This window comes from Halichoeres trimaculatus, unplaced genomic scaffold, assembly GCF_033239565.1.
Source record: "Halichoeres trimaculatus isolate MK-OKI-2021-1 unplaced genomic scaffold, fHalTri1.1 fHalTri1_scaffold_23, whole genome shotgun sequence".
Taxonomy (NCBI): Eukaryota; Metazoa; Chordata; class Actinopteri; order Labriformes; family Labridae; genus Halichoeres; species Halichoeres trimaculatus.
In genome coordinates this window covers 12,337,087-12,362,161 of record NW_027437201.1, presented here as the reverse complement: position 1 = coordinate 12,362,161, position 25,075 = coordinate 12,337,087, and the positions used below count along the sequence as shown (strand labels likewise).

The window sequence follows — 25,075 nt, the reverse complement described above, 5'->3', positions numbered from 1 at the left end:
AGAACTACCCTGAGGCAACTAGCGGGTGTAAGAGAGATGCACTGCTCAAGTTTTCAGACTTTTTGAACAGAAGTTCTCTATGATCAAGTGTCCCGCTGATTTTATTCTTGCTATAACATCAGGAAGGGATTCTGACCTGATATATCAGTGGAAAACAATTAACCGCCCAGTAGGATAGTGAATCAGCAGTAGTCTTGAGCCCTGAAGACAAGGATTAAGAGACGCTGCCTCGTTGAGTCAGCAGCTGACACTATTCTCTGCTCCAATCTAGACGGGCGCGCTCCTGAACGCACTGGTCCAGCTTTGTCACATTGCCACACCACTGGCTGAGAGGACCTGGGTGCAGCTTTTCCCTCGCCTCTGGAAGATCCTGTCTGATAGGCAGCAGCATGTGAGTTGAACACCACTTGCATTTCTTATTTGCACATTTGCCCTTTTTTTCTCTCTTTGAAAAACACACAAACACACTCTTCCCCTCCAGGTATCCATTTCTGTATCTCATGAAAGACGTTAGCAAGCAGACAGCGACTCTGACCCTGGCTGCTCCACTCATTGCTGAAAATACGCATTTCCACTTAATGAGAATGGATTCATTTATGCTAAATATGGGAACGAGAACACTGAGGGAGGAAAGCTGTAACGGGTTTAATGAACCAGATGCATGCAGAGTATTTTCAGACTTGTTGAAAGGCCTTGATTTGAAATGATTGAGCACTTAAATATCAGTCAATGAAATAACGGCTTCAAAGCTCGTTTTGTGGAAGGCTTGACGTTACTAATATGTCAGGAGTGCTTACTCCTGTCTGCACTTCATCCCCTCATTAAACAGATTTTTAAAATATCTGTTGAAAAATAACTGATTGCTGTTGCTCAAGGTTTATATCACATCCCTGATTTTTAAATGGGAAAGAGAAGAATTATACTCTTCTTCGGAAAGGATTAACTTGTCCACATATTTGCCTTCTCCACCACTGGCCTCATTTATATGACCATCAAGGCATTAATTATTCCATGCTGTCGACGGGTGGCGAAAATTATATTCATTACTACTGCATCATTTATTTCTGAGTGTGTGTCAGTCATGATTATCAGAGTGCTAACCCCGCTGTCATGCTCAAAGCCCACTCTGAGGGTTTGAAGAGGCTGTGATTGCAAAGTGGCCCAGTTAATGTAAAGCAGTGTTTGGCTTTTTTCCAAATGTTTTTTTGTTTCCTCGATCAGAAGTGCTAAATAATTATTACAGGCATCCAAAAAATGTTGAGTTGAATGGCTTTGATTCCCTTAATTTGAAGTATGTTTCAGTGTTTTAGTCCTTACCTCTCTGTCTCGCTTCAGGCCCAAGCACAGCACAATTCCTGCCACTTCTGTGGTTGTTAACAGCATTATTTCAACATTAGACGATAAAAACAGTGTGGCAGTTTACGCCGAATCTCTGCTACTCTTCCATCAACCCAAAAATTAGGTTTTAATGAAAACATCGCTTTTTTTCCCACATTTCAAAAGGAGTACCCCAAGGTTCATGTCTTAGGCCGGTGTTATTTACCATTTTTATGAATGACATTTATAAATGAGGAATCTCCCTCCATGTATTTCCTGAGAATTGGGTGAAATAATCACAGTGATGAAAGTCCTGGGCGCAAAAAGTACAGTAAAGAATCTCTCCATGACTTGAAACCATGTATCTTGTAAATTTAATACAAAGCACATTAAAAGGCTGCGAACAATTTATCATTTGTCCCTTTCCTGTCATTTTACTCCTTTCTTTTGTCACTCCTTTCCTGTTTAGCAGCCCTGCTTTACAGGAAAAAAGCATCATATTGCCTCACAAACATGCAACAGAACTCCTTTATCAATATGCCATATCAGTTCACTGCTGCTTAAGTGAAAATTGTTTGATGCAAGCTCTTTCTGTCCTCCTTCCATAGGCGCTCTCAGGAGAAATGAGCCCCTTCCTGTGCAGCGGCAGCCACCAAGCCCAGAGGGACTGCCAGCCCAGCGCTCTTAACTGCTTCGTGGAGGCCATGTCCCAGTGTGTGCCTCCTATTCCCATCCGGCCCTGCGTGCTGAAGTACCTGGGGAAGACGCACAACCTGTGGCTGCGCTCAACGCTCATGCTGGAGCAGCAGGCCTTTGAGAAGGGGCTGAGCCTGCACAGCAAACCTAAACAGAGTACAGAGTTCTACGAACAAGAGAGCATCACACCACCTCAACAGGTAATGTTGAGAAAAAAAGAAAAGGAAACAGTGAGAATATGAAGAGGAAATGTTCATGTTTGTGTTACAGCCTCATATTTAAGATAAGCAAGTAGACGTGGAGGTGAAGCTGCAAACTAAGATTAAAATGAATCCCCTTGAATTTAATTAATTTTACTTCTATTATCTTCTTTTTGATCTGTGTCCTTGTAGGAAATCCTGGACTCCCTGGCGGAGCTCTACTCTTTGCTCCAGGAGGAGGACATGTGGGCTGGTCTGTGGCAGAAGAGGTGCAAGTTCCCCGAGACAGCCACAGCCATTGCTTACGAACAGCACGGCTTCTTCGAACAGGTGAGAAAACTCTTCTCACCATGTTTGGCACCTTTTTATGCAAACAAATCCCATCACTACAACAGTGTTATGTGACTTAACAGCTATGGTAGAGGGTTTTATTTTGTGTGTCTCTCCAATTTCATTGCTTGTTACTGTGATGTATAGTACTTTGCTAGAGTACATCGGTGAAGACAGACAAAACGCAGGCTTGTTGTACTGTTAAAAAATTTACCAGCTCCAAGAAGCTGATTTAAAACTTTCATGTGTTGTGAAGGCCCAGGAAAGCTATGAAAAAGCGATGGAGAAGGCTCGAAAAGAGCACGAGAGAAGCAATGTGTCTGCTGCCATCTTCCCAGAGTACCAGCTGTGGGAGGACCACTGGATACGGTGAGATGCTGTTATCCCAGAGGGGGGTCTCTTTAACAGTGTGATAACCATTCTGCATATGATTTATCAAACTTCTCAGGCCACAGTTATTTCACAATATGGGGAAGAGACTTTTGAAACATAAAGGTCTGATTGCTCCCTTATACATCTGTCCATGCCTTTTTTTTTTACAGGCTTAAACTCAGTTTTCTTAACCAATAGGAAATGTGTTGATTCTACTTTTTTGTGTTAATCTAGTTTAAATGACTCCATAATTTTAAATCGCCACAGTCAGTGTGTCTCTTCCAAACAAAATGACTCTCCCTGTTGTGAGTGTGTCTATTAAAAAGCTATTATTGTTATCAGGTTGATTGCTAAAACTTCAAAAATTGTCCTAACATGCATTATCTGTAAAATCAAAAGAAGATGCACAGCTCTTTTAAATTAGATTTAATCAGATTGAAAGAAATCAGACTAAAAGAAAAGTGATCTTTTAAAGCTAGAGGCTCAGCCAGCCACCCTGCTACACGTAAACAAGTATGTCCGAAGTGTAAAGTCACCTAAACTTTCATCTCCTCATCCTCATGTCCAGCTGCTCCAAGGAATTGAACCAGTGGGAACCGCTGACAGAATACGGTCAATCCAAAGGCCACTCAAACCCTTATCTCATGCTCGAGTGTGCTTGGAGGGTGTCCAATTGGGCTGCCATGAAAGAGGCTCTGGTACAGGTGAGCAGAGCACACTCACCATGGAAGAATGCGTCCATTTATGGATGTCTACACGCACAAACACACATCCACACACACGTTTTACTCCCAAAGGTTGCACTAAACTCAATAACAGTTTGACAGAAGAGAGAAACTCTGAGCGCGAGTTCTCACTAACACAATCACAGACTCAGTGGAGCCTCCAGGTTTGAACTCGGCGAACCACACTTTCATTTCATTCCTGGGCCTTGTGTCAGTGTTGAGTTCAGTAACTTGATATTTGGAGAGTCCAGTTCCTCCACGGCTTCATGAAGGAGTAGGAAACCCGACGGCACGGCTGTGGAAATTCAGCTCAGCTGTTTGGCTTGTTAATTTACTGGCCTCATGTTTCCTAAAACAAAGTGTGGACAAGTGGTGAACGTGTGATAGCACCTGACATATAACAAATACTCCTGCTTTGCTCTTTCAAGGAGACTTGGAACCAATCCATTGAGCCGCTCTGTCCTAAGGTGACACCTAATTAAACTGTCTGGATGGCAGCTCCAACTCCTCTTTATCCCTTCCTCCTTCAGCGTTCCATTCCTTTTTTTCTACATCTCACATCTCCACCTGGCTTTCCTCTTCTCCCTCTTCTTACCACCGCCTTCTTCTACCAATTCCACCTCCATCTCCTTATCCCTCACCATGCAGGTCTAGTTTCAGCGGCTAATATTTACGACAGCAGCCTGCGTGAATAATTACTCCGGCATCTGCTGCTGGATGATTTGTTTTATGGTGGCGAAAAGGCACAAGGCTTCCGGTCGCCTGCCTGCCCACCGCTCACCACCTCTGAGGCGAAGTCCAAATGTCCCCCGCTTTCAATTAAAGCCGGCTGTTGATAAGGGCGGCCCTGTCTCCAGGATATTCATCAAGTGTCACCCTTGATAGGTGTGCTTTGACCGATCACAGTAATTTTCTCCAACATTGGAGGAGCTCTCACAAACACACACCTCCACTTTCTCCCTCTTTCACTTTCTCCTCTTCCTTCTCTCCTCTCATTCTGCGTTTCTTTGACTCGTTCATAAACACTTAACAGCAATCCACAGATGCAATGCAGCAGCCCCCTCTGGGCTATTGTTTGTTTAGTGTTAATGCACTCAGCAATTTAATCAATAGCAAGGCCTTTCCTCTCCTTACGCCTCTTTGTCAGGCTGGCCAAGATGATTAGTCATTAGTACAAAAGTCCCTCCTGAAGCCATTCAGAAAATGAAATGGAAACAGTATTGTTGTGCGTTTGTCGAAGTGCTAAATTATGCAGGAGGGAGTGTCATACGCCGATTTCCTTTTAGATGTTTACATTTAATTAAAACTGCCACAATCTCAATGCTTTGAGAAGTGTGTGCTATTCTGCTTCACATCACACTGACAAATCACACACACAGGAAAACATCACCACACACAGTGAAAGCTCTTCTTTGCACTTGTGTTTTTTGGACAAACAACAAATCACTCCACTCACTGTGGGGCCCGGCACTTTTTCTATTCACACATCTTTTGTCGTGTTAACGTGAATGTGGCCTGATTCTCAGCAGAGAGATAAAAGGAAAACGCGTCATCAACATGTCATCAATTTATTTGTGCTCTGTTTTTAGCTGCGGATAAAAGCTCCCGACTGTCAGTGAGTCAGGCAGATGTTAACCAACAAAGAGACCAAGCAGAGATGTAAAAATGTGTTGTTTTTTGTTGGTAAGGCTTACTTGTGGAAGATTTAAATGTTGTGACATGTGACCTGCCTGTTAAGATCTCTAAAAAAAGCAAACTGGTTTATAGAATCAACAACACAGCAAAAAGAGTGGCATGATTTTCTGGAGGTAACAGATGGTAGGAAACATAAAGAAACAGATCTGAACACGTTTAAGCTCTCAAGATGAATGTAAAAGGAAACTGGCTTCCAACAACAGCTGGCTTCTTCTGAATCATCTTGATGTGTGGCTGAGGAGGACAGATTTTAAAAACATCAAGTATATGAAAAAAAAACAACTGAGCCGCATACTGCAGCTGCTATAAATATTTGTTTGGACGCACAAATTGATTTCCCGTTCGCGTGTCCAGGTGGAGCTGAGCTGTCCGAAGGAGATGGCCTGGAAGGTGAACATGCACCGCGGCTACCTGGCCATCTGCCACCCCGAGGAGCAGCAGCTCAACTTCATCGAGCGGCTGGTGGAGATGGCCTCCAGCCTGGCCATCCGCGAGTGGAGGAGGCTGCCGCACATCGTCTCCCACGTGCACACGCCGCTTCTGCAGGTCAGTACACAAAATGCATTAAGATTTTTATTTCTGCTCACAAGACTAAAACTGGAAGAGAGCGAAAGGATGACGGTTTATTGTTCTGACACTTGAGGAGATTCACGTCTGGAGATCATCAGTCGCCCTGAGACATTGTGTCGTTGAGTATCGCTGATAAAGGCCCCTCTATCTCCCTCTATGACGACCATTTTGTAAAATTGAGATCGATGATTAAAAAGAAATCAGAAAACCTTTAAGCCTCTTTGATTTCAGCACGAGAGAGCACAATAGAAAGGGGCTAAGATGAAAAAAAGAGGAGAAAAGAAGGTAGTGGAATTGAAAACGGTGGACAGAATAGGGAGGGAGAAATAGAGAGAAGAGGAGCACAGAAAGAGAGTTTAGAATGGCTGTAATTACTTCCCTGCCATCAGATAGCATTTGATTAAATACCTGCAGCAGAATTACATTTACATGATGAATGGGACGGCCTGAATGAAGGTTAGAAATGGGCCATCAGCTGATATTAACAGATAATTGTGAAAAATATTGCATTGCCTAATTTATTTTGTTTTGGGAGATTTGATTTTAGGGCAGGGGGGGTTAAGTCTTCAGCACAGCCCTGATTCGCTACATTTATCTTTTCAAAATGGCTATTTGCATTGGGTGACTACGTTCTTTGTTAGCGTGTGAGTGTGTGGGTATGTGTGTGTTTTGGGACGTGCGTGTGCTTGCATATGTGCAGTCCAATTATTTACCCTAGCCGAGGGAAAACAAGCTATTTATTCCTCTGCCCAGCCAAGCGGCCTGTTGTAAATCTCCATTCCAAACTCTATATCTCATATTCACGACTCCATGAGCCTCAGAGAATGAGGAGCCCAGACTCTGCAAACACACACTCACACACAACTCAAATACCATCTGAATCAAGTTATCATCAAATCCCAGCTCTTAGCAGTGACTGCCGATCGATGGATTATCACCCACACTATTGATCATGAGGCTTGGCATTAATATTGATTGATGAGTAGTTATAATGGAATGATTGATTACGTGTTCACAGAGCTGCTTTAGGCCAATCGATGAGGCTTCTTTTTCACAGAATGAGATAGAAGCCCTCGCTTTTTCCCCATCTCCTTTTTTCTTCGTTCCATATCATATCTTCGTAACATAGGAAGAGATAATGATTTTTCCCCCAGCTTTTTTTAAAGAATGAAAAACAGTAATATATGGTTCCTACGACATCTTAATTATAGATAAATAAACAAGTTTTTTTCTCATAATTTTCAACCACATTCTCCAAAATTGGCTCTGAGGCCTTCTGTTTTTTCCCTCAGAGCTGCTCCTGGGGTCTAGCTGTCCTTTGAGGTAAATGTGTTTGGTCACTTTGATCCATCTGGTTTGTGAAAGCTCTCAGCCGCTGGGATTGTTCAGAATTAGTGTTAAGCCAGTGACCTAGAGGAGGACAGAGGCAGTAAGTCTTCTGTCATCATACCTGTCAATACTGTCACAGCTACAGACCTCTTTTTCTTCCCATCTCTACTTTTGTTTTTTCCCTTATGTTTCTGATTTTTGATGCTTTTGCCTCACACAGTCATTCTGTACATTAACACAGTAGTCGCCTGTTAGGTTTAAAGAGGGGGTATTGTGCTTTTTCACCTTTTAAACATGGAGTACATTGCTGGATGTCCATACTGAACTTGTGCAGATTTTCAAACAGGCAAATTTTCTCATGATATAGAAATTGCCAAATCTTTCTGTAAACTGCTCAAAGTGGTCCGCTCTAAATTTGTGGAGTGGGGAGCCTTAAAGAGAGTAGCTAACACAAAGCAGTCTTGATGAGCAGTCTAAAGTGAAGGTTTTTCTAAAACACCATTGTGTGTTGAGAAAAAAAAATTGAAGCTAGAAATCACGTAAAGTTACTCTAAGGCCACCAGAGGGACTATATAAAGCCTTTGAAAAAAAGCAAAATACCCCCTCTTTAATTCAAGCATTGCATATCATATTTTCATCTCACATATACACAATCTAAAGTTAATGACTACATTCTCCTAGTTTTGAGCAATACATCACATCCTCTTTACAGCATCTGTCTTGGTTCTGCATTGTGACTCAAACCACTAAAAGTTTTGAAAATCGGGGTGCATCACACACCACAGGCTATTGTTAAGATTATAGTCATTATCCAGCTCAAAACACAAACACAAAACCCATTCAGATGCTCCTTTACAACACTGTCTATCACACAAAGAAAACCTTATTCTCCAATATGTATTTGGCTGCAGAAGAAAATGTTGTAAAAAGAAATCTGAAAGTCTGGACAGGTAACTACTAAAAACCCAAACATATCAATATAGAGTTCTAAGATCTGCAAACCATTAAATTCTGGTAATGGCCAAACATTTCTGATACCAGATTGTGAATTAGAAGAATATCTTGAACATGATTTGTATGAAGACAAGAAAATCATCCAAACAGATTCCTGCTTTCTGCCTCCACTCTCTTAACATGCCATCATGACCCCTTTCAGATCATCCTCCTTTACTCTTTTCATTCCTTTCCATTGGCTGTTTTTGCACTGGAAAAGATGAATTGAAAGTCTTTTTGACGGCTCTCAGTCAGCAAACAAACCACAAACAAGCTCGGCTTAAAAGCTGAAGTCTCAAACAAAAACACCAAAAGAAAACAAATTGTATACAAGAGATTTCTTTAAAAAGAGAAAGTCTCTGATTGACTGCAGATGGCAACGTCTGTGATGCAAACTGAGCTAGAAAATTTGGCTCGTCGTGTCCATTTGTGGAGATCTATTTAGTAGACAGAATATTAAGGAGATTAAGTGCAGCTGGTTCGCTGTCTGGACCGAGTCTTTGAAGCAGACTGCAGAGCAAGCATGAAAACACAAAATGTTGACTGTAAACAAGAAAGCAAGCCATTTAAAGTGGGACTGTTTGCCATTTGGCTGCGGCTTCAGATCTTCCATCTTGTAGAGTTCTTTGAAGAATCAAGTTTGAGACAGATTGAAGGCGACGTAGTCAAGTTTACTAAAGCACAAAGTTCAAGAAACTTAACTCTGGGAAGTGGAGTTTACCTTTTGATTTGTTGAAGGACTAATTTTAGAAGAAAGTACACGTAGTCACAAATGTTTTGCATTTGATCTAAACATTAACATGGAAACAACAGACTTAATATTTACCTCCGCCAAGGAGGTTATGTTTTTGGGAGTTTATCTGTTTGTTTGTCGGTGAACAACATAACTCAAGAAGTAACAAACGGATCTTCATGAAATTTTCAGGAAATCTTCAAAATAGGAAAATGAAGAAGTGATTAAATTTTGGAGGTGATTTGGATCACCGTCTCGATTCAGGATTCTTTATCATTGTAAGACACGGCTGTTTTCACCATATGTGACAAGGTCAGGATAATTTCTGACAGATATAAAAGTACAATCCAGATCCTGGCAATATTCTGGATACTAAGATTCGGAATATGAAATATGTACTGGGTCATCATAATTTTTCAACACTGTCAGGTGACAAATTATTGTACAAATCTGCAACTAACACCAAATTGTAGCAGACAGTCTGCTTAAAGGGAGTATAACATTAAAGTAGGACTGAAGTGTTGGTGACAATCACAATATGCTTGGTGGGGGTCTGCGTTCTCTCAGTGCTTTTCTAGTTGATCATGATATTGATGTCTTCTGCTCTGTCTCCAGGCTGCCCAGCAGATCATCGAGCTCCAAGAAGCAGCCCAAATTAATGCAGGACTCCAGCCAGCCAACCTGGGCCGCAACACCAGCCTCCATGACATGAAGACCGTGGTGAAAACATGGAGGAACCGACTGCCAATTGTTTCTGACGACCTGTCTCACTGGAGCAGCATCTTTATGTGGCGCCAGCACCATTACCAAGGTATGGCACACACCAAGTGTACTGAAACATACATACACACACACACTCTCTCTGTGAGTGTTCCAGGGTGCAGCTCTCATGCAGAACACTCCAGCTCCTGCTCGGGTTTCCACTACTTCCAGGATCAGGTCTTCTTTCAAAGGCCACAATGTGCAGAACCCCCTCAGGGTCTCTGTACATCTCCAAATGCCAGCTCGCTGAAGCACTCGCTCTCTCTCTGCAGGACACAACTCACACACACACTCTTGACACACACACACATATTTACCTTGCTCAGTGCTCAGCTCTCTCCCGCGGTGACTTTGAAACCATTCAGTGAGGCAGCCACTGCAAAATGTGATGTCTCAAGCAACTTGAGCTCCAACTCTGACTGTGAGGCGCCGAAATAATGATAGCGGTGGTTCTCTGCTGCAGCGCGCCAATAAAATCCACTTCATTTATACGTGACAGCTTTCAAACTTATGTTAAAGTGAAATGGAATTTTCTTGATGAAATTCATCGCCATGGCCCATTTACTGTTCAATATGTTCTGTGTCCCCGGTGCCCTCCTCTGCATTATGACAGCTGAGCTTTCTGAGTGCTTCACAATCCCCAGTGTTCATACTCCTCTAAGCTCTCTTCTTTTTTAAACTCCTTCAAATCGAACTCCAGATTGAGACGCAGAGACATGCTCACATTTGTTTTCTCTGTTTACAGCCATAGTGACAGCGTACGAGACAAACACGCAGCACGATCCAAACAACAACAACGCCATGTTGGGTGTGCATGCCTCGGCTTCTGCTATCATCCAGTATGGCAAGATAGGACGCAAACAGGTACTTTTTGGTCATGTACATTTTCAAATGTGGCTTCATGAATATTTTTCTTCATCATCATCATCATCATCATAGCCACCAACCTTTATATGAGCTTCAAAATCCTCGAGGTTTCCCTCATTTACAATAAATTCAAGATGAAATGAAAGCAGACCAAAACAAACTAAAAAAGAGACAAATTTGCTAAAAACAATTTCACACTGAGATGAATTGATTTGAGGTAATTGACTTGAATTGTCCCAGAGAAATGAGAATGTCAATCTATGGAGTCTATTTGAAATAACTCAAGTCAAATTTTCCAACTTCAAAATATGTTTATGAGACTCAAAGCGCAAGACAGTTAGAACAAGTTAGGTGTCTTCAAGTGGATAAACAGAATCAAGCCTCTGTTTCTGAATGCAACAATGACTGTCCTCGGGATCTCCAGTTTTAAGTCTAAAAGCAGATGGATGCACTGAGTCTGGAGGTTTAAGGTTTAAAGCAGTTGTATATATCTGTAGATAAAATCCCAGTAATCTGACTTTCACAGAAAGTCTGCTTACAGTCAAATCTTCTGGCAATGAAGAGGAAAGCATTCACTTTGGTTGAATTAAACAGTGTTTTATGACTGACAGGTGCATTTTAAAGAGGTATGAAAATAGTGAGCGGTTTGTAGTCAGTAGAACAGTACGGAATAGTGTTGTCTCAATATGGATTGACATTTCAGTCTGTCATAGAGATGACAGTGTTGTAGTATTAAATTGTGAAAAAAACAGGACCAAAAGTTGATCCTTGTGGAACACCTTTGGATAAAAGTACAGTTGAACAATTTTACCTATGAGACTTGTTGAATTAGAAGAACGTAATCATAATAAGCAACAGTTTCTTATACCTCTCTAACCTTTTCAATGTTTTTTAGCAACACCTCACAATTGTCTTCTCCCTCAGGGTTTGGTGAACGTGGCTCTGGACATCCTCAGCCGTATCCACACCATCCCCACTGTGCCCATCGTTGACTGCTTCCAGAAGATCAGACAGCAAGTCAAGTGTTATTTGCAGCTGGCTGGTGTTATGGGCAAGAATGAGTGCATGCAGGTAAGATGTGACAGTCTGTTGTGTACTCCGTATTCAATTTTGTATGTTGAACTGAAGGTCAGAAGATCTATTTCAACAAGAATGTCTGTGATACTGATCATTGAAAGAAGTTAAATACCAGCATTATTGATCTCTTTCTTATTTCTTCTTACTTCTTCCCATCGTATTTTACAAATCTATTTTTTAAATAATTTTTTGGACTTTTTGTGCCCTTAATTGGATAGAGGAGGACAGTGATTAGAGTAAGAAACAGGGCAAGAGTGGGGAGTGACATATGGGAAAGAGGCCACAGGTTGGATTTGAACCTGGGCCACCTGTGCTAGGGCGAACCTAGCGCTCCACAGAGCTTATTTTTAAAAAGTGGATCTTTTGATAGAACTCAACCATAAACTAGAAAAGCACTCAGAGAGCACAGACCTCCACCTAGCAAGTTGTAAATGTCACACAACACTCTAGTCCTACTTTAATGTTATACTCCCTTTCAGCAGACTGTCTGCTACAATTTGGTGTCAGTTGCAGGTTTGTACGATAATTTGTTTCCTGACAGTGTTGAAAATTATGACAACTCAGTACATATTTCATATTCAGGATCTTAGAAACAGAATATTGCCAGGATCTGGATTGTACTTTTACATCTGTCAGAAATTATGGTGACATTGTCTTGTATTGTTTTGCAAAGCAATCCGACCATTTATCGTGGAGTTATATGCACATATGATGAAAACAGCCCTATCTCACAATGATAAAGAATCCTTCAAGATATCCTGGATCCAGATGGTGATTCGGATCACCTCCAAAATGTAATCACTTCTTCCTTATCCCATTTTCAACCTTTCCTGAAAATTTCATTAAAAGCTGTTTGTTACCTTTTGAGTTATGTTGTTCACAGACAAACAGACAAACTCTCCCAAAAACATAACCTCCTTGGGGGAGGTAATAATAATTTATTAGACATGCCATGTTGTTAACAGGTGTGTTTGTCATGATCTAATCCCACTTGCTTCTATGCAGCTGCATAGAGCTTTAACATGCATGGTAGTAAGGCATGAAATATTTTATACCCCAAATCCAACCCCAAAATAGTAAACATAATTCAGAATGTAGAATCTAATTGAGTGCAATTAGGCATGAAAAATGCATAGTTCCATGTAACACCTGCACCATAATGAGAGAGGTTGACCTCAGTCCTGCATGTTCTAATTTGAAGCCAGCCTCTAATGAAGAACAACACATCCGATGCACTCAGTGTGATTTAAGTACTCGGCTTGATTTCTGTTTGCAGTAGCTGCAGGTGTAGTTAGCGCGTCTTCGATTGGGAAAAGCAGAGAGAGCGAAAAGAGTTTGGGGTGGCTGTGGGTGACAAGCAATAGCAAGGAGACTTATAAGAGAGCATCACACTGGAGCTTGCTCTTAAGCCCATGGAGTACTCTGATTAATAGAAGCAGTTGGGCTCACCACAAGTCATTAAAAGTGCCAGCAGACACTCCTCTCTCTTTCTCACTCTCTTCTATCTCATCTGCTCTGTCTCTCTCTCCCTCTTTCCCTGCCGCTGCACATCGTTTGTCACAGCAGCACATGGGGACACCTAATCAGAGGCTCACCATAATGGAAGTTTAGTTCCCCTAACACCTCTTTTCTTTCTTCTTAATGAACAGTGAACACGTTGTTTGTTTTTCACCTGTGATTACGGCGCCGTCTCAAACACAATGTCGGGGTTTCTTCTCAGAGAAGTTTCTTCTCGCCACATTTTAGCGCGAAATTAAACCTGTGTGCTAACTTCTCTTTGTTTTCAGGGTTTGGAGGTGATCGAGTCAACCAACCTGAAATACTTTACCAAGGAGATGACCGCTGAGTTCTACGCTCTGAAGGGGATGTTCCTGGCTCAGATCAATAAGTATGTTCACGAATGCATCAACTGTCTGGTCTGTTACAGTCTTCACAACTTTGGACTGGCCGTTTGTCTCTTTTTTACTTCACATTTGTGCCTAAGAGTAGATTGAAAACCCTCTTCTAAACTTTGTATTATGAAAGCCATCAATGCCTTGTCCTAAAAAGTCGAAAGCCAGCCCCAGTTGTTCCTAATTAGCAACATTCTTTAAAGGGCAAGAAACTACTGGGAATCACCGAGAACTCAACATATAAGTAGAGAGAAGTCATTAACGCTTGTACTGAAATAAAAAAAAATTAAACTTAAAAAACGGCGGCAAACTAAACTTTGATACTGTTCTTAATTGGAACAAAATCTAATTTATATTTTGAATTTCAAAAGCATGGGCAGCAGAGAAATGTTTACAAGAGACAAATATATAGGATGATACCAATCAAAAAGGATTACACCAGATGTGGAAAGAAAAATGTTTGATCTTAAATCTGAGGGGGGAAAAGCAAGAAATGAAAGAGGTGCCTGTTGTCTCTTAGACTTTTTCAGGATTATTTTGATCTGTGGGTAGAAAAGTAAATCTCACCTGAAGTACTGGGTTTAGTTTGGGGATTTAACATTTTGAAGTTAGACCAAACATTGAATGATGGGTGTATGTTTAATTCATCAAAATTATGTTTAAATTTGTGACATTCAATGAAATGAAGTCTCCAAATTTTATAAAATGCAAGATCCAGCAGCCAATTTTTGACATATCAACACTGAAGTGGGCATTCAAGTTTTTCAGGATTTTGTTACGGCCTCACAGATCCCAGAGAAAAGGACTTTAAATGAGCATCAGAAATGTCAAGGATAGTAAAAAGTTAACTACAAAGTAAATTTTCCCCCCTAAAAAAGTGGGTAAATAAGTTTCAATGCCACTTTGTTTCCAACTCAAGATTTGCTTCCCTCACCTTTTTGTCAGTGTGTTCATTATTGCAAAGTCCTCAAACTGTGTAAGTGGTCCCCCGACTGTGTGGGCGTTGTATCCTGTCAGGACTCAGCAGTCGCATCTAATCTACACTTATCGCCTCCAGCTGGCTCACCTCTTCTTTATTTTGCATCCATGTGAATCTGAATCAACATCATTACTTTTGTACCTCTGAATTGTGTTGAATTTTTGGCTGCAGGGTTTGCCTGTGGAGCGTACCACCACCACCACGCTCTGCTTGATACCCACAGACACACTCTCTCTTAGCCCTCCCCCTCCGCCGTCATCTCTGACATGACATGGCGTCCTGAGGGGTGAAAGACAAATTGCGTGAGGCTTATTAAATGTATATGCAGCTCAATAATTAACTCGAGGCAATTTTCAGGAATCTCCAGGATCAGCAGAAACTTGCCTCCACCTCAGCAGGGGTTTATTGCAATCATTTAGTCTGCCCCATACACCGGGGGAGAATTTAGAGAGTGGGGGTTAGGGGTTGAGGGAGTCGTTATGTGTGTGCATGCACGTGCAGCTACATGTGTACAGGATTTTGGGATCATTCAATTAAAGGGTGTCAGAGATTTGACAGTCTGCTGGGTGCCTGTGCTCCTGTTGAGCCGAGTGGTAGATACTGTTAATGTACTTTAACTCTGGCAAAGTGACTGAGGCAACCCCATTAAGTATTACTGGAGGGTCTTCGGCTCTGACTCCCATAGCAATCAAGCTCCCATTTCTTAATCACATGCCAAAATGCCTTTTATAATAACACATTTTAATTGATTGGCTGGGGAGACATTTCACAGTGAGTAAGTGGGAGAGCAGTTTTGGAAGCTCTCCGAGAATGCAAGAGGTCCGTTTTGCAAGCTGTGGCTCAGTCAGGCTTTTTCATTGACAGGCCTGTCTCCTTGTTTTGACTGCAGGGTAGGTGCGTCTCAGGGTGCCGCTTGCATCTTATTTATTAATCAAAGACTGAAAGGTGTGTTAAAAAATTATTCACAGCGCGTGCCAAAGAGTGCAAAGAAAGCCGCTTGGCATGCTGAAAACAGCTGATGATTCAGAATATATTTCCCTGTCAGCATAAACGGCGCAGTCAAAATGTGGGGGTCGCTGCCAGATTTCACCTGTCTATTTCTTTGCCTGCTATTTAACAGCTTTCTAAATCGAATACCCGCACTGTGACTGCTAGATTGCACAGCTAGGATAAAAAAAAATAAAAAATCCCAAGGGTGCTTGAGTTTTATCAGGCTGCAGATTTCTCTAAGCTGTTGCAATGCTCTTCACGGTCAAAGTATTTGTGTACAGATAAATATAGCCATTACCCGGAGGTTTTTACCTTGCTGCAGCCCTGTCACTTCTGATGAAATAGGAAGATGCTAAGCTCGTATGTCACCCTGTATTTAATGGATCGATCTGCGCAGTATGATAGGGCTGGGTTTAACTCATATTCCAACACAGCAAAACGTCTGAACCCTTGGTGACATTAATTCATTCTGGGTTAAACGCTTACTCTGTAGTGCTGAGAGGAAGGGCCTTGAAGATTACAGCAAATGAAATATGGTGCTTATTGATGTGTAGTACATAATTCAGAATGTGATCATCATAATCTGTTTCTGGCGCACTCCATCTCTCTTCTTTTCTTTCTCTCCCCACACGAGTATTGCATCCATCCCTTTCAATCCAGCCCCTCTCCTCAGTGTCCTTTTCCATTTAGCATCTCCTCTTTCCTCCTGACTTCCCTTTCACTCATCTCTGCTACCCTCCTTCTGCTCCCTCACCCCTGACAGCTTTGCGTCACCCTCGTGCTCTAAACGCTCTTCAACCTTTCCCCCCAACCCTGTCTTGTTCCAGGTCAGAGGAGGCCAACAAGGCCTTTTCAGCTGCCGTGCAGATGCACGACGTCCTGGTAAAGGCCTGGGCTATGTGGGGCGACTACCTGGAGAACATCTTCGTCAAAGACCGACAGCTGCACTTGGGGGTCTCCGCCATCACTTGCTACCTTCATGCCTGCCGCCACCAGAACGAGAGCAAGTCACGGAAATACCTTGCTAAGGTGATAAAGAACCTTCCAGAGCATTTTTTTAATCCATCTACCTTATAAGCAGCGTTGTTTATCTCTGGTGAGGGTTTGTAAGTGAGAATAGAACAAACAACTTCTCCATCTGCCCTGTTTTTGTGAAGTCTTAATCGCGTCTCTTTTTAAACCAGAGTCAATTTTAATTCCCTCGTTTCCTGACCCTATCCAGACCATTCATTATTCGTCCTGATGAGAAGAAAGGTGTTATTTTTTTCCTTCCCCTCTCACGGTCTGCCACAGTTACAAGCAGAGAGCAGTAATTTGATCGATTACAGTCCAGTGGTAGACAGTGCGAATGGGTTCCCACGACAGATCGATGACGGTGTGAAGGCCATCCTCTGGCACGCCAGGGTTAACAGACTAATGGCCTCCCCTGATACTGCAATCTCACGACCCTCTGCACGGACCGACCTCTCTTTAACAGTCACACCAATGCTATCACAGAGTAGGGCCTGTGAGGGAGCTGAAAGAGACGGGTGCTTTGCTAACAAGTGTCTTAACGTGTTTCACACATTGAATACAGCTCCTCAAGCCCATTTAGAGGTTAGCACAGATAGACCTCGATGATGCTCTGGTAATCAGCTGAGTGCTCTGCCACTGATGTAGATATCCAGACTGGGGAGATTGAAACATGGTGACAAAATATAAGAAAATAAGCTCAGGGGTGTCCACACCTTTTTTCTAAGAGGGCCACATTTGACTTGTGAAAGTGATTCAGGCACAGCAGCTCTCACTGACATTTATTAACTGTGAAAGTATCACATGAATGCTCTATTTCTTTACATGATTTCTGGGAAAAAGGTCACTAGGTATTGTCAAAGATACTAATGCAATTATTTCAGACTTTTAGATGTAATTTTTGGGGCTTTTGTGCCTTTATTGGGTTGGAGAGGACAGTGGATAGAGCAGGAAACAGGGCAAGAATAGGGAGTGGCATGCCAGAAAGAGGCCACAGGCTGGATTCAAACCCAGGCAATGCAAGGGAGAACCTCGTGGAGTGCGATCCAGATTACCAGGCCATCCATGCTCCAATCAATGCAAATCAAACCCCACCTGTCCATGAATTGACTCTTGATCCCAAATAAGTGGTCAGTTTTCTGCGTAAACATCAGCAAACTGCTTTTTCTCAAAGAAAATGTTGTCCTTTAGGGGTGGATATGGGGAAATTATGTCAGGGTATTTTAATGGGAGGATCAAGATCTTATCATGAATGTTTTTTATGATGCATTTAAGACTTTTTTTCTCTGAAAACCACATTTTTAGCTTAAAATATTTCCCATCCTGCATTTGAACTATTTTCTGCAACACCTTTTCACCGTTCTGCAGATTTTACGATAGCTTCATGTCCTCTTATGGGACTTTTTTTTTTTTTACTTAAGTAACCTATGCCCAGTCCAAATGTAGTGTGTGAGAAGTTAGATATACTTTGTAGGACTGAGATGAAATGTTATTATCGGGATTTGATTCTATTACGATTTTTGGGGTGCTGATTTGATTTAATTTGCGATTCTTCAATATTTACGATTTTTAATTTGCTTTTTTAACATCAGACCATGTGAAAAAGTTAAATGATGATGATCATTTCTACAGACTTTATCAGTAGCCATATTTTCCCATAAAATGCACATCCCGTGAGTCAGAGAGAAACATTTCACCCTCTGCTGGAGAAAAGTGGTAACTATTTTCCAGACAAAGAAACACGATTTTGATAATGTCAAACAAAAAATCCTGATATATCGTATTTTTTTTCTCCCTAAAATGTAAACATATACATAATTTAGAACATGATTAAATTTAGAGAATAAGTTGGTTGATTGTAAAAGCTGGGGGCTGTATGAAATGGACCTCATGTCTGACTTTGGACCTATTTGTTGTAGAATAACACTTTACCTATAGACACACATTACCTTATGTATATTAGGTTTACTCAAAGTCATTTTAATAAATCAAGAACTCTACTCAGAGCTGTTATTTAGTATGATGTCAGTGCATCATAACAAAGCGTAGGCAAACACATGGTTTTCTCTCTGAGTTTGTTCAGAGCATGCAAGAGACTATTCATAACAGGTGCTGCAGGGGTGGAGAGCGATTAAAGACCATCTACGAGTTAATCATTTACAGAAGGCGATCTCAAGTGGAATAAAGAAAATTAAAAAAGGTTGGCAAACATGCGAGGATGGCCCACGCAGGTGTCCTCAGTGGGAATGGGGATGAGTTAGGTTAAGTGTAGGTTTGTTGATGCTTCATTAAACATGTTACAAATGGGGTTCTTCTGTACCATTATTATTATATATTAATGACCCAAGCTGCAAGATGTGAAAACATGACGAAACAGCCTCCAGGGAAACAGATGAGTCACATCGACTAGACTCATCCTGATAGCAAAAAGAGTATCTGCCTCTATGTGTCAGGCTGTAGAGATGATAAATATGATTCACCACATCCTCTGTCCAACATCGGGCCCTGCCATCATTATACGGTCTAATAATGGCCGCTTCTTGCTTCACATTCCAATTAGATGTTTTTTTTTTCTTCTTTCCTCTTGCTCCCCTCTGACATCGTGCTGCCAAGCTGGGTTGGCACAGCTTAGTCCTGATGCAGGGAAGTGAGGTGACCAGTCATTACCAGTAATTATACACAATCTGTGTACCCTGGTTGGCTCACTAAGGGGAGCCTGAAGGGGCTGAGTGGGGTTAATGTCTTCATCATAATGTAGATGCACACACAGGCACACCAGGGGATCAGGGATCATCTCCACACTGGCTCGGCTTTGATCATTGGAAGGATTGCCAAGAGGCTGCTTGGCATGCACAGCAGGAATGGTCTGATTAATGTTAGAGACCTTACCTCTTTGCTCTGTGCTGTCTCACAGTTGTTGGATTCACTTTGTTGATGTGTTGTCTCTCACTGACCCGTCTTCACCTCTCCGCCTCCACATTCTCACAATTATTTGTTGTTCCCTCTTCAGGTGTTGTGGCTTCTCAGCTTCGATGACAAAAACACCCTGGCAGACGCTGTGGACAAGTACTGCATTGGAGTCCCGCCCATCCAGTGGTTGGCATGGATACCGCAGCTCCTGACCTGCCTGGTTGGTTCAGAAGGGAAACCTCTGCTCAACCTAATCAGCCAGGTGAGGCCCTTTTCTTTTTTCTTTTTTTTTTTTTTTACAAAATCCAATCCCCAAAACAGATCTCGATCCCTATTGAGCTTAAGCCAAAATCCTCCTGCTCTCTGAAATTAACTTTTTTATCAAAGAAAACATCTGTCAAACACCTTTTTCAAGTAATCTCCCCACTTTGAGTCAACCTTTTTGTTGCTTTCTCACTCTCCTTACTTCAGTTTCACGTCGGATCTCTGCTCCCGACATCAATCATTTCTATCCTGCTCACTTGGCTTCCTTCAGCCACTCGGGGCAGCACATCTGGCTGCTGCGTTAGCATTAGTGCTCATGCACGTCTTTCTAATCAAGATAAATTAACCGCATTCATGCCAAAGTGGCCTCTCTCCTGCGTTCTGTTTACCAAATTAAGCATTCAGATTTCTCCACTGTCCCTTTTTCAGCGATTTATTGGGTTCGCGCTGTCCTCGGGTGGATTGGTTTTTAAATTATTTGTTCAAGAAATTAATATAAAGTTAATATCATGCGCATCCGCACTGCGGGAACAGAGCTCGTAATTAAACCGAGGACTAATTTGCTTTGCTTAATGGAGTATTATTTCCGCACAATTTGAAGTGGGTGATCTTCAAAGAGTAGTCTGCTATAACAAACAGCCGTCCTGGCAGAGCAGGGGTGTTCTGGGATACAAGAAAAAGGGTAAAGAGGATGAAAAGGCAAAAGATTTTAGAATACAAGTGGGTTGTTGTAAAAAATAGATGAATGGATAGTGTGTGATGAAGTGATACATACTGTGGGAATCCTTTACTTTTTAGAAAGTGGATAAAAGAACTCATCACACTGACGCTCAGTTGTAAAGCTCATTGGCAAACTGTTTTAATATGAGTTAGCTGTTAAATAAATGAATAGAGCAGTGAAAGCATAATTTCTTTTCATGCTTTTATCCCGTTTTTTATGTCACGCCATAATATTTTAATATCCTCAGTCTGTGTAGAGGACACAGCTTTTACAAGGTTCAAAGATTTAAACTTCTCGGGAACAGTTGAGTCATTTAAACAATGCCTGCCTTCCCAGTGTTTATGGATGGAAGTCAGGGGATGACCACAGAGATTTAGCCCCCGCTTTGGTCTGCTTTGTCGGCTTGTAATGACTGAAGACTAAAAGGTTGACACCTTCTCCTTCATCCCCCTCTTTATGTGAAGAGAAAACCACATTTCAATGCATGGAAGGCTTTGTCTCTGCCGCGAAGCTGAATTATTTAGAGTTTCTCTGCGGCGGCTGGATGTTTAAAAAACGTATGTTGAAATATTGATGAAGGTGAGGAGAAGAGCGCCTGGGGGCAGAAGAGAAGATGAATCAAAAAGTTAACAGAGAATCTCAACACCTCGCCACGCACACGCACCCATGCACGCGCTCCCTCCTTTCCTCCCTCGCTGGCTGCCTCCTTGTCTACCATTCACCCTCTTTCCCTCGGCCCACCTCAGCCTCACCAAAATATGACATTTCTTATCTTCCCATTAGCGGCCTGATCTGTGGTTCCTCCTCTTCCTCCCTGCCTTCCTTCCTCTTTCATCTTTAATGCTGCTGTTAGAAGCCACTTAGAACTCCCTTTTCCCGTTACTCCTAACTCCAGTCTGCAAACTTTACTTCTCAGTGGTGGATCTTTCCCTTAAAAAGCAGCTGTCTACTCTGCTTTTGAGAGGAGATCCATAAAAATTGCAGTCACCTCATTTTCTATTCAGGATTTTGTGCAATTAAGTAAAGAGAGTGCAAATACTTACAGAGAACTTTATGAGTTTTTGTTAATGTCCCTTCATTTTGTTACATTAATCTGCAGTTGAATTTTCAGATATATATGGGTCGCCACACAGTTTTTGAGCTTCCTATTCTTTCCTTTGCGTTCCCATACTGTCAGGGATGCTGGCTTTTAACTACCAAGGAAATCCTTGGCCTCTTTGCAGCATCCATGCTTTCCAAAAAGACTGTCAAATTTTGATGTTTCTACAAATAGTTTCAGACCAATGCGGTGATTTCCACCACAGAGTCATATCTGTTTTTCATGAACAATCATGGCAAACAAGTTCTGGTTATCAGCTTTGTCCCTTTTGCACAGCAATTTCTCCAGAGTCTCAGAAACTTTAAAGATGTTTAAAAATGTAGATCTGGTTTTCCCAAACTTATCAGCCCACAACCTCCACAAAAAAAAATCCAAAAAAGAACAAAGTTCTTAGAAAATTAGACCACCTTTGTGACTACCTGGACTTACCTTCAGGGTCTTCAATACATAAAAGTAGAAAACAGATCAAAAATATTCTATTTGCGTGATTTTAGATCTATTTAAATTTCTTTTTGTTGGCATTCTTACTACAACTGATGAAATATGCAAGTAAGAACTTTTGGAAGGCATATTGCAACGTCCACTTTGGGAATATTTGTTTTTTTTTTAATTTTATTCTGAAATTGTTGAACTATTTTAACTTAACTGACTTAAGTTGGAAGTAACTCTGCCTCTGTAGACTGTCCTTGTTGTACCCAGCCATGTTAAAAACCTGTTGCAAAAAACCTTTGGGTGTTTCGAGGGTTTCCTTCAGGTGTTGGTATCAGATAAAAAAAGCATCTGTTTTCATTAGATACTAAGTGTTTTCAGATTCAGTTTTTGAATTTTCATGAAACATCATGTTCAAATGACTTCAAACCAACATCTAAATGATCTGACATACCAATATTTTACGCAGTGTCCCATCGTATTTGGATTTTTGGTTCCAGAGTCCTGTAAACTTGTAGGAGACAACTTGGCCGAGACTTATGTTAAGCTTTTCACTGACAATAAGACTTTTGTTCTTGAAGTATTGCACAGAAGGCTTTACTGTAGCCACAAAGCAGTTAGAGGCTTTTAGTGTTGGCTGAATATTTCTCCATGGCTAAATTACCTCACCAATGAGGAAGTGGAAAGATGTAGTTCGGCTTAATAACAGCTTTCAATCACCTCTTTGATCTCGTATCCAGGCTTTCCTTCTTTTTCTGTTAGTTAATCGAATCTGAGCTCCTGGCTTTGGTGCTTCCTTTAGAGCTCAACCACAGCTGACTGACTGAATGAGCGTGTGGAGCTGTGAGGGGACACGGACTAGGCAGAGCTGAGTTTCTTGGACAATCGAAGCCTGCTGGGATCTGAAACAGCTCTTTAGTAGTCCAGTTAAGGAGAAGTACGGTTTGCTCTGCTTAGCGTCTGGCAATCTATTTGCTTTTTTGGCAGCTTTAAACATGAGCTCGTTTTGGTATTATCTTGATTTGTGCAGTTTGAGAATTCTTCTGAAGACCTGGGGTGGATTTCAGAGGAATGAGGGGTAGAGTCAGGGGAGGCGAAGAGGGCCAAAATCCATTTAGCCTTGGGCTACAGTATGAGAAAAGGCTTCTTCTCTTTCTTTCCTTTATATCCCCTGTGCACCATCCACCCTCGACCCACTTTCAGTCAAATATTGAGCTCAGTGTGGTTGTTGAGATGTGCAGGTATACCTTTCTTCCTGCAGGCGTATGGAGGCTCTAAAAGGGATCAAGTAGCTGTGTAATTGCCGCCTATGAAATCTTGCTCCGAGACCTGAGAGAACCCTGTGGTTTGGTCCTCCACCAACATCCAGTGGGCCCGAAGCCAGGCAGGAGTCCCTGTTCCTCCGTGAGATTCAGGGAAAAATCTGTATTTTGTTTTACAGCCTGGTACTTTAAGTCAGTATTGTTTGCAGCTTTAATAACATTTCACTTTTCTTTAGAGAGTTGCTCAGCCGTATTGCTTTACCTACTTACTTGGCAAGGAGATTAAAAGGCAGCATTAAACCAATCTACTCCAGCCTTGTAAATTTTACACACTGGATGTTAAAGAAAAGGAATTTCCCTCTGGTTAGGGCTCATTCTAGCTCTTCCTGTAGTTTTGAAGAATTGCAAATCTCTGTTCTTGCCCCTGTAGGTATCAAAGATCCTCTGTCACAGGTTGTGCTACACCTCGAGGTGCTCACTTTGTGCAGTCACAGTGATAGCCAAATGTCACACGTACAAATCCATCTGTGTTGAGCTGAGAGTACCTCGCTCATTCAAAGGGTGATTCCTTTCAATATCTGTGTGCTGTGTGTCACAGTGGGTCCCTGTCTCATGTATCAGAATATCATTTGGTGACAAGAGAGGGGATGAAGTTGTGACAACAACAACAAGGAGAGAGGGATACTTTATTTTTATAGACTCAATACAGCAAGTCAGCACAGCTACTTTTTCATAGCCTACTGTAACGTTTATGAGGCCAGGAAAGACTATTTTGACCAGAATGTGGAGCTGGAGTGAAGCCATGAGACACGGAATCCTTTACAGCTGTGCAGGGTCATAATTTAGGCAGGGGGCAGCAGCGTTTGTCAGGAAAATACAATGGAAAATCCACTTCATTACATCAGCTGCAGAAAAAAAAAAAAATGTTAGATTACAGGATATGACAACAAGATAATAAATAAGGTTTTGGAGTATTCTGACAGTTTGGCAACACACAAATTCATTTACAGCACCCAAAACTATTATGAACAGACCTTTAACTTTAGGTCTCAGTATAAATATGAGGACAGTTTTTTACCTATGTACAGTTGTCATGAATTGGTGCCAGCACCCCTCCTTTCGTTATCAGTCAGGTAACCTTCATACACTCACTCATACCTACTCGCACCTGCACAGGGAGAGGTGCGCCACATAGAAAGGCCCTTGCTCAGCCTGGGAATTGAACCAGAAACCACTTCACCACTAGCCTAACATTGCTGGTTAACTTTAACATTTAAACATGGAGCTTAATGAGGATGGATTCATCTTTAGGGCCACCTCCAAGTGGCCAACTGGGGAACTGCAGTTTTTTTTTTTTTTTACATTCTGCAAGATTGTCGCTTGTTCATTTCCAAATTTATTTCAAAACAAGAAGAGTGTGTGTGATTGTGTGATTGTGTGTGTGTGAGTGTAAAAATATTCACTGTGGATGAGGTTGCCTCTTGTGGCATCAGTGTATTAAAAATTAGGGCTGATTTTGAATGAAGGTTTCAGATTTTCACTGCATTTTTATGTGGTAAGATTTAGTTTGATTTTTAGAATTCACAAATTTATCTTGAACCAGTGGTTTCCAAAGTCTGGATTGAGGTCTTCTGGGTGTCTCAAAACACTGATGGGGAGTTGCCAAAACCATTAACTGTTTACAATCCCTGTTTTCATCTGTTATTGTAAAAAATACAAACAACAATAGGGGTTGAATTGTAAATAAAAGCATGAAAAAAGAAAATATTTGATTTGTTTTCCACTAAGGAAACTTAAATATGTTGACATAGGTAGTCAAATTTTCTACTTTCTTTGTAAAATGTGCCCACTT

At 41.6% G+C, this 25,075-nt stretch overlaps 1 protein-coding gene across 2 annotated transcripts in view; it reads left to right on the top strand.

The window, feature by feature from the left end:
* The window catches only part of trrap (transformation/transcription domain-associated protein), a 91,549-nt gene that overhangs the window by 46,549 nt on the left and 19,925 nt on the right, over window positions 1-25,075 (top strand). For both annotated transcript variants that reach the window (XM_074662670.1, XM_074662669.1), the window contains 12 exons: window positions 272-391; window positions 1,926-2,213; window positions 2,406-2,543; window positions 2,800-2,912; window positions 3,484-3,619; window positions 5,690-5,881; window positions 9,576-9,771; window positions 10,468-10,586; window positions 11,514-11,660; window positions 13,454-13,554; window positions 16,355-16,556; window positions 19,549-19,710. In XM_074662670.1, the coding sequence (XP_074518771.1) occupies window positions 272-391; window positions 1,926-2,213; window positions 2,406-2,543; window positions 2,800-2,912; window positions 3,484-3,619; window positions 5,690-5,881; window positions 9,576-9,771; window positions 10,468-10,586; window positions 11,514-11,660; window positions 13,454-13,554; window positions 16,355-16,556; window positions 19,549-19,710 (1,914 nt within the window). The remainder of the gene's footprint in view (window positions 1-271; window positions 392-1,925; window positions 2,214-2,405; window positions 2,544-2,799; window positions 2,913-3,483; window positions 3,620-5,689; window positions 5,882-9,575; window positions 9,772-10,467; window positions 10,587-11,513; window positions 11,661-13,453; window positions 13,555-16,354; window positions 16,557-19,548; window positions 19,711-25,075) is intronic.